The 10,273-nt window shown below is 38.6% G+C and overlaps 1 protein-coding gene across 1 annotated transcript; it reads left to right on the forward strand.

The window, feature by feature from the left end:
* Positions 1 to 1,209: 1,209 nt before the first annotated feature.
* On the forward strand, positions 1,210 to 5,470 carry LOC137742090 (ETO1-like protein 1). The gene is made up of 5 exons (XM_068481836.1): positions 1,210 to 2,138; positions 2,253 to 3,968; positions 4,252 to 4,543; positions 4,662 to 4,971; positions 5,073 to 5,470. Exons 1-5 carry the CDS (start codon positions 2,011 to 2,013, stop codon positions 5,291 to 5,293), a joined length of 2,667 nt encoding a protein of 888 aa, XP_068337937.1. The 5' UTR covers positions 1,210 to 2,010; the 3' UTR covers positions 5,294 to 5,470.
* Positions 5,471 to 10,273: the final 4,803 nt, after the last annotated feature.

Consider the following 10,273-nt stretch of genomic DNA (forward strand, 5'->3'; position numbering starts at 1 on the left):
TAACTATATAATATGAAGTGATATGGGTAATATGTGTGCATGAGCGAATTCAGCTCAAAATCGAGTTAGGCTTGAGTTGACGTGGGCGGACAAATCATCAATCCAACCCAATAAATGTTTGGTCTGAGGTTGGGTTGGGTTTTGACGGGTTTTTTTCTTCATTCTAACATGCCTAATTGAGTTTGAATTCGGGTTGAGTATGGACGGAGTTAGATTGACTCAACCCAACCCCTAATTATTGATGTAACATAAACCAAACAAATCTGCCAAAATGATAGGGTTAGGCTTCTCCACACGCCAAAATGACGTGGTATATGCCTGCATATGGTCCAACTTGGCCATATCTTCCCTCTAAATGGTGTGTAATTATAAACATCTTTTGTTTATTGGGTTCCCATTAGTTTTTGCAGCCCCAACAAACAATCTGTATAATTAGCACGCCATATCATGACTTTACTCGTAATTTTAGTGAATTTGCTCGCAGTAGTTTTATGGTTGCGATTTAACTTGCATAATTTACTAATTGTTGGTTTTCAGAAAAATAGTTTAGTTGCCTGTGATTAGTTCTCGAGAGTGACATGAGTATTGCTATCCACTCGTATTTTTTTACATCTTACACTTTTTGAGCATGAGTATTGCTATTCATATGTATCTCTTTACGTCTTATACTAATAATTTTTGTCACTTAAACTTGTTTAATTCATTGGATTTATTTTTATTCTGCTTAATCCATTCGATTTAATCTCTGAAAATTAAACTAATTGTGTTAAAAGTAAAAATAAATTAGTAAATAGCACCATTGTTTAAAGATAGGTGAAAAATACAACACACGTTGCTTCTCACGTGCTAATTTCACTAATAATATTGTGATTGAGTTATATATTTTTCTTCAAATTTACAAAATTAAAATTGCATATGAATTAAAGTGACACTTCGCCGAGACCAAAATCCAACTTTGGTCATTATATTATTTCCGGTCTTTAAGGAAGAGAAGTGAGAGAAGGATCAGGATCCTCTTCTGATCCTTAAAAACTGTGTCTGCTGAGCAAGCAATCATAACTGTTGAAATTTGATGTACCGGCTATAATTATTATAACTTTAGATAATTCTTTATTTGTACTTGTTAAATCAAATTTCAACAACCTCGATTGGCTGCTCAGCAGCCTCAGTTTTTTAAGGCAGGAGAGGAACCTGATCCGTAAGAGAAGAAAGAAAGAAAGAAAAAAATAAAAGGAAAAGACTTTCTCTTTTAACAAGCAAAAAAGAAGGCAAAAAAAAGTGAAAGTGGCCATTTTTTTCCATTTGGATTCCTTTCTCTTGGTAACTGGTCGGTCCCATGCCTCTCTGAAGCTCCTCTCTCAGCTCGTTGTAATCTGTGACAAACTTCTCTGCAAAAATTCAAGCCAGAAGTGAAGTGGGTCTCTTTCTCTTTCCTCTTTCACTTGGTTGCTTATGGTGTTTTTTGGCATTTTATGAAGGGGATTGGGTGGGGGCTAATTTGATTTGGCCACGTTTTTGGTAGAGATCTTGTTTAACTTTTTGATGGGTGCTTGTTCTTTTCTGGATTTTTTCTTTTATCTGGTTTCGTACATTGAGAGGAGAGGAAAGTACTAATTTTTGTTGTAAACTGAAAAAAAGAAGAAGAGAAATTTGATATATATATTTTGTGAATTAAAGAAACCCAGAATTTGTGTTTGTTGAAATTGTTGAAATAGGTCCAAATCAGACATTATTACTGTTTGTCTGTTTCTAATTTTTGAATTTTTTGTAATTTAGAATTTAGGTTCTTGGTGGGAAATCTGTCAGCCAAGTGAATTGGGATCACTTGGAAGCGTTCTGGGTTTTTGTTCTCTTTTCCACAATCTCTGTTGTGCTTGAACTTTGAATTTTTAGAGAGAGAAACTTGAACATTGAATTTTTAGAGAGAGAAACTTGAACTCTGAGTTTTTAGAGAGAGAAACCCATCTGGGTAAGTTGGAGATCTGGGATTTGCTTAGAGTCTTATGCCCCATGAGGACTTTCTTTCCCTCTGAGTCTGGTAAAGAACCACAGCTTAGTGCCCACAATCCACAGTCATGGCTCCAGGTGGAAAGAGGGAAGCTTTCCAAGCTGCCATCAAACTCCTCCTCTTCTTCTATGTAAGTCATTCTTCCTTTATGCTTGGGATTCAATAATTGTGGATGATACTTACTTCCCAATTCACAGTTTGGATTTTGATCTTATAATTTGGTGTGGATGTGCAAATTCTGTAGAGAATCTCTAATCAAAGTCCCCGAGCCGCCAATACTCCCGTTCTATAAACCAATTGATTATGTCGAAGTTTTAGCTCAAATTCATGAAGAACTTGAGTTATGTCCTCCGCAGGGACAGTCGAATCTTTACTTGTTACAATTTCAGGTCTTTAGGGGCCTCGGAGAAGTCAAGCTGATGCGAAGAAGCCTTCGTGCAGCTTGGCAGAAAGCTAGCTCCATTCATGAGAAGCTCATATTTGGAGCATGGTTGAAGTATGAGAAGCAAGGGGAAGAGCATATTTCTGACTTGCTTGCCAGTTGTGATAAATGTGCGCAAGAATTTGGGCCGGTGGATATTTTGACTCAGCTTCCTATTGATGCAACTGTGAGTAGTACCAATGAGAATATTTCGATGAATGGGAACGAAATATCAAGAAATGTCAGTTTTAGAATTCAAGATGAGAGGGTAGATTGTGATAGGCAGAAAATATCAAGCCTTTCTGCTCCATTTCATGCCATGCTCAATGGGTGTTTCTCGGAATCATTTCGGGAGGACATAGATTTGTCGGAAAACAATATCAGTGCATCAGGTATGAGGACAATCAATGAGTTCAGTATAACTGGCAGTTTGAATGAAGTCCCTACTCATCTTTTGTTGGAAATATTAGCTTTTGCAAATAAATTTTGTTGCGAAAAGCTTAAAGATGCTTGCGACCGCAAACTTGCATCCCTGGTGTCTAATAGAGAAGATGCGGTAGAACTCATGGAGTATGCTCTTGAAGAGAACTGTCCTGTCCTTGCTGCGTCATGCTTACAAGTTTTCTTAAATAATCTTCCTGATTGTTTGAATGACAACCGAGTGGTGGATATATTCAGGCATGCTGATAGACAACAGAGATCAATCATGGTTGGGCAAGCCTCGTTTTCGCTATATTGTTTATTAAGTGAAGTTTGTATGAACCTTGATCGACAGTCAGATAAAACAGCTTGTTTCCTGGAACGGTTGGTAGAGTTTTCTGAAAATGATAGACAAAGAATGCTGGCATTCCATCAGTTGGGATGCCTGAGGCTCTTGAGAAAAGAGTATGACGAAGCTAAGAGCCTTTTTGAAGAAGCTCTAAATGCAGGCCATATATATTCAGTTGCAGGATTAGCTAGATTGAGTTACATTAAGGGCCATAAACTTTGGTCATATGAAAAGCTGAGCTCTGTAATCGGCGCTGTTACGCCACTTGGATGGATGTATCAGGAGAGGTCCTTGTACTGTGAAGGTGATAAGAGATGGGAAGACCTTGAGAAGGCATCTGAGCTGGATCCAACTCTTACTTACCCTTACATGTATCGTGCGGCTACATTAATGAGAAAACAGAATGTTCAAGCTGCACTTGCAGAAATTAATCGTGTTCTGGGGTTTAAACTTGCGTTAGAATGCTTGGAACTCCGGTTCTGTTTCTATCTTGCTCTTGAGGACTATAAATCAGCCATTTGTGATGTTCAAGCAATTCTTACTCTCTCCCCGAATTATAGGATGTTTGAGGGACGGGTGGCAGCATCCCAACTTCGGACACTTGTGCGTGAGCATGTAGAAAATTGGACAACGGCAGATTGTTGGCTGCAATTGTATGATCGTTGGTCTTCAGTGGATGATATTGGATCTCTCTCGGTTATTTACCAGATGCTTGAATCTGATGCAGCAAAAGGCGTTCTGTATTTCAGACAGTCATTGCTTCTTCTCAGGTATGTTTTGATACCAACCTTTTTGGGGATGATGTCAAAATATTTGTCGGTTATTCTGTAGCGGATTTATTCATGTTTAACAGAAAAATTATTTGACTATGTATAATGTGGCGATGCCAAATTCAATGAATCACAATTTAAAGATCCGATTTTTCCATTGAAAAATTTAAAGGTTCTGAAAACCTGCCTTTGGTCCCATGCACTTTTCCCTATGATTCTTTTGGTGGCACTATTTCCTGCTGTTGAAAATGTCAGTAGAAATCTCATGTCTCCACTTGATCAGGTTGAACTGTCCCGAGGCAGCAATGCAAAGTTTACAGTTAGCTCGTCAGCATGCATCCAGCGATCATGAAAAGTTGGTTTATGAGGGGTGGATCTTATACGATACAGGACATTGTGATGAAGGGCTCCAGAAAGCAGAGGAATCCATCAAAATTAAACGATCCTTTGAGGCCTTCTTTTTGAAAGCCTATGCACTGGCAGACTCTAGCCAAGATCAATCCTCTTCATCAACTGTTGTATCTCTCCTCGAAGATGCCTTGAAGTGCCCATCGGACAGGCTGCGTAAAGGTCAAGTACGTATTTTTTAACCAAATCATGGAAATCTTTGTAGCCTGAATTGCTGCGGGGATGGACTGCTAGTTTCAGCATGTTCTAACCTTTCTATGGATCCTTCAATTTTTCATTTACCAGGCGCTCAACAACCTTGGAAGTGTTTATGTTGACTGCGCGAAGTTAGACTTGGCAGCTGATTGCTACATAAATGCTCTTAAGATCAGGCATACGCGAGCGCACCAAGGCCTTGCTCGGGTTCATTTTCTCAGAAATGATAAGCCTGCTGCATACGAGGAAATGACCAAACTGATTGAGAAGGCCCGGAACAATGCATCTGCCTATGAGAAGAGGTCCGAATATTGTGATCGCGAACTCACAAAGACTGATCTGGAGATGGTGACCCGCTTAGATCCGCTTCGGGTGTACCCTTACAGATATAGAGCTGCAGGTTTGATTTTTCATTTGTTCTTCAACACTCATACATTATCATCATCAAAGTTTCATTTCAAATTGTATGAAACGGAAATTTCGTTTTCTGGATGGGAACAGTGTTAATGGATAGCCACAAAGAAGCAGAGGCCATTGCAGAACTATCAAGGGCAATTGCATTCAAAGCCGACCTCCACCTTCTGCACTTACGGGCGGCATTCCATGAGCACGTTGGAGATGTCATGGGTGCTTTGCGAGACTGTCGAGCGGCTCTCTCCGTCGACCCAAACCATCAAGAGATGCTGGAGCTTCATAGCCGTGTAAACAGCCATGAACCATGAACATAGAAATTGAATCTTGGAAGATGTAACTTTCAAGCTATAAAGTTGTATCAACCAGCACCTTGCTGTGTACACTAGCAAAGAATACGTGTTTTACCTCCCATGTCGTATCACTTATTTTTTAATGGTCAAATTTTGTAATTTATGCGTTTGGCAATATATAATCCATTAATTGCATTGCTACCCATGTTTTTTCTTTTTCTTTGCCTACTGCCATCACCAACTGCTCCAGCGTTCACCAGTTGTGCGATAATACTGAAGACGCAAAAGTGACGGTGTCGTAACTAATGATATAACATAATGGAGATACAATTTCAGTGAAGACGCAAATGTGACAGTGTCTTAACCTACGATGCTCCATATGAGAAGTCAACTCATCGGTACTCCTAAAAGGTATTTTGTTTACTAAACATGTTGTAACTAAACCATCTCAAAATAGATATCAACTGCTCCTTCATTTCTCGCATTAATCATGATAGCTATTCTTACAATTCTGATCAAACTAAATCACATTTACCTATACATCTAAATCATCATTCTTTTACGGTCTTCATAACAAATTTCGCCGGCGAGGCACAGATTCCCTTCAACGATATGCTACTCTTGTACAATCTTTGAAAGCATGTGCAAATTCTGCGTCTGTCAAAATGGTGTTATCAGTCTCGGTTGACCAGACAATTTGACCGGTTTATCAGATCTGCCGTCTGTCTCAAAAGTTCCATACAATAGTGGAAAACATATACATCACGATCGTAGGACGCTACATGGAGTGGTTGAGGATACTCGACGAAATAGAGTTTTTGGTAAAACTTTGCTTCCATTGGATATTAATTTATGTTTGTATTTCTTTTTTTAGTTTGTTGACCTTTTTTTTTTCTTTATAAAATTTACTCCAAGGTTACGCATTGGGACGCAAAAGGCCGCACAGTGGAGCAAGTGGCTTTTCAAGTTTATGGCCTTTTTCCTTCTACAGGTTGTGAGGTCATGATGGGGTCGGACTATACCAGTCCTCACTCCCAAATATACACGCCGCGGTTTCATCGGAGTCGCTGACTAGGATTGACGTTGCGGCATCTACGGGTTTTGGATTTGAATAGTAATTATTAAATTATTATGTCTAAAGGTTAAGTTTTTTCTTTTTTTGGTGCAGTTAAGGTTTTTTTTTTTTTTTTTTGGTGTACTGTGTAATTAATTTTCAAGTTCCATGTCATGCAGTATTGCCATTGATGTCAGCGTTAGTCGGATCGATAATATTGACGGCGGCTATCCTCAGCGTTTATATCAGGCATTCATTATTGTGCATGTACTACATCGGGCAACGTTATATGATCACGCCATTGAAAGGGACTTATGGGGTAAAATTATTTGTGTGTGTGTGTGTGTGTGTATATATATATATAGTAATGAAATGTAATTGATTTAAATGTTTGTCATCAATTGCAGGGATTCTGTTGAGGATGAATCAAGTACCACACTATGTATACTGGGGCAAGGATGAACTAAAACACAATGGCAAGGCTGCATGCCATGGAACTCGAAAATTACTTACGAACTACAAAAAAAAAAAAACCTTAACCTTTAAACATAATAATTAATACTTACAGATTCAGAGCTCGTAGCTGCGGCAACATCAATCCTAATGAGCGACTCCGATGGAACCACGGTGTATATTTGGGCGCTGGGGATTGGTATAGTCCCACCCCATCACCATAAACTCGACCTCACAACCTGTAGGAGGAACAAGGCCATAAACTTCAAAAGCCACTTGCTCCACTGTGCGGCTTTCTGCGTTCCAATGCGTAACCTAGGAACAAATTTTATAAAAAAAAAAAGGCCAACAAACTAAAAAAATATATAAACATAAATTAATATCCAATGAACGTATAGTTTTACCAAAAACTCTATTTCGTCAAGCATCCTCAACCACTCCTTCTAATGTCATCGTAACGTATATGTTTTCCACTATTGTATCAAACTTCTAAGAGACGGTAGATCTGATAAACCGGTCAAATTGCCTAGTTAACCGAGAATCAATCCCGACCAAGATCATATTCTCCCAACCGTAGACCGATACTGGTGCTGCCATGGTATTCACATAAAAGTGACTTGCTACCAAAACAATATAGCAAGCGGAGCATCAATTTTAACCATAAACTAATAGTTACAAACGAAAAAAAACAGCAAAGAACCCAACAAGGGATATTCTCAGTAAATTTAATAGCAAAAGAACCAACCGTATTCATGAGTCATACCTTTCTCAGTGCTTCCAAGATAATTTTGGCTACATCATCATCTTTCTTCTTCAGACAAGTAGTGAGATTCTTAATAAGCTCTGGTACAGTTGATCCATGCATAAAAAATTGAGAGATAATCATCGGACCAAGACATTCCTGGATTAACAATCAATTATAAAAAACCTACAAAAACTACAATATAACTCGAGCAGGCATAAATACATTTAGGACTTCCACTTGCTTAATCACGAGCAACTAAACCGAAATGCTAGGATTGCAAAGCACAAACCAACCTAAATTATATAGCTAGTATGAATTCACTCAGAAACGAAAAAATTGCGGTAAAAATGCTTACCCTACAGGCCAGCTGCTTAGCACGGTTACCCTCCAATTCAGGAGGGCTGTTAAAAAAGTACTCTAATAGAGAAGACGGAGATGCTTCAGAGACAGTCTCAGTAGTGATGATCGACTGCACTCCAAACAAGTCCTCTTTCAGGGCAGTAAACTTTAAGGAAAGCATGACAAATATTAAACTTATTCTCCAAGACATGCTTGAGTAACATGGCCATATACCAATCAAGATGAAGAAGACAAAACATTCTGCACTGATTTACGAAGGCAGCAGAGTCAGTTGACATGTAATCAAATCAGGCAACAGTAACTCGAAAAACAATCCGACAACCAAATTTAAAAGCACCAAAATACACGAGGCTTGTCTAATCAAGTGAAAAATACCAGATGAGCTGACAAAAAACATCAATTACTAGCCTGAAATACTAACCATCGGCCTAAGAAGCGATACAATTCCAGTATAAGTTGACAATTTGATACTAAAACTTCCATTTTGTGTAATCGTACAATTGAGTGATTGACATGGAAATAATATTTGGCAAGCGAAAGCCTTCCAATTCAACTTGGAGACCATCCCTTTCCCAAGCTTACATATTGGGCAACTGGAGTGTATTGATTTTGCTTGAAGGTCAATCCACCTAGACTACCTCCTTTTTTGTTCACATTCGACGTATACTGTAAACATTTCATGACCATGACCATTCATACAGATGTGATTGCCGGCTAGTGCACATGTATTCCTTGCATGTACTTTCATTACAAATAGACAAAGACGGAGACTAATTAGTAGCTAAAATGGGGAGTTAAATAAGTAGATTGTCTTATACCACCGTATCTCTTTCTACGACCAAGATTAATGAGTGTTCTAATCATTACTGTGACAGCATTTTAATATTGGATCTTATAGTACAGGGTTAGCTACATACTAAAGACATACACACACCCACCCCCACCCACCCACCCTTTGATATAGGAGTAGCTTTTCGGTTTCAATCAAATTGGCAAATTAAAACATGATATCGAACATAAAAAATTTGCATAGAAAAAGAGGGCTGGAGAACGTAAAGCAATAAAGCGAAAAGGCAGATTTACTAACCAGTTGTTCACCACGTCCTTGCCTATCAAGGGCAGCATAGATAACATGTCTTGCAGCTGGTGGTGAACTTGACAATAGAAACTTTGCTCCTTGAATTGCTAAGATCATCCCAAAAAACCAGGTATAAATATAAACTCTGATGATGATAGGTAGATATTTTCATGCTATAAAAACCATTTGCCAAGCCTAGAGAAGGTACAGGCGTACTTACATGACCGTATTTGACCCAGTGCTTCAAGAGCAGGTTCACATTCGTCTATTTCTTGAGTTCCGGTTGAACTAAGTATCCTGTCTATGGCTGATAATATAGCTTTTACACCTGCAAAATCAAAATTATTATCAAAAGCAATTTGTAACCACCTTTGGCCCTGTTCTTAAAATCGACTCCATTGATTTGTTGCTACAAAATTTATACAACAATATCATGCTGCGCCACTTCTGTCTATAAGACTTTAGGCGATACGGAGTATTCAAAACGAAACAGACCGCAGAAAATGTTGTTTAAGCACCTGATTACAGAAGTTAGCAGTTGCAGAAGGGTTGAAAACTCTCTACCATGCTCGATCTCTGACAACTTTATCATTTGAGCACATACATTAAGAACATCTCAATATAAGGTTTTAAGCAAGGAAACGAGACTATCAAAGAAATTTTGAATTTTGAATTGATTGGATTGTAAACAAAAAAATAAGTGAACTTAAGCAGATAGATGCCATTCACTTGGAGATAATACATACAAATTAAAGGCCACATTTCTCTTTGCAACTTTGGAATCCCATTCCTCAATTAGTTTATGCACTCTCATCGACTTTGCAAGCACCAGCACATCCCAGATGGCTCGTCTTCGCCAGCAGAGGAGAGATCATCATTTGAGCTTCAGAAGATTGAGGGACTCTACTCAAATGGAGGAACTCCATAGCTGCTCTATCTGCACTGGTTGCCACCTCTAGGGGGGGAAGGGGTGCAGAGCTTTTCCTTTCATAAATAAAAGTTCGTATGTTACGTTGCGACAACAATAAACGAGAGATTTATCTTCAAGCCAGCTATCCTTACAAGTCTGATTAGTACATCCAAATTATATTGAATTTCCAGTTTGTAATAGTAATGACACGCCTGCCTTCTTCTCCTTCCTCCACCGGGAAAGGAGGTAAAAAAAGGTATATTGCTTAGCATCTCTCCCTTTCTTTGTAGGATTAAATGTTTCTTAGCCTACTGGGGAGTTCCTTTGTTTTTAGGAAAGGAAACTAACACAGCACAGTAGTATAAACATAGGTCTTTCTATTCTAAACACACTCACCT

This window comes from Pyrus communis, chromosome 8 (assembly GCF_963583255.1).
Source record: "Pyrus communis chromosome 8, drPyrComm1.1, whole genome shotgun sequence".
Taxonomy (NCBI): Eukaryota; Viridiplantae; Streptophyta; class Magnoliopsida; order Rosales; family Rosaceae; genus Pyrus; species Pyrus communis.

Coding starts and splice junctions, on each gene's coding strand:
- LOC137742090 (XM_068481836.1), top strand. CDS start 2,011: ATGAGGACTTTCTTTCCCTCTGAGTCTGGTAAAGAACCACAGCTTAGT. Junction 3,969..4,251: donor CAGTCATTGCTTCTTCTCAG/GTATGTTTTGAT, acceptor CCACTTGATCAG/GTTGAACTGTCCCGAGGCAG. Junction 4,972..5,072: donor TTACAGATATAGAGCTGCAG/GTTTGATTTTTC, acceptor GGATGGGAACAG/TGTTAATGGATAGCCACAAA.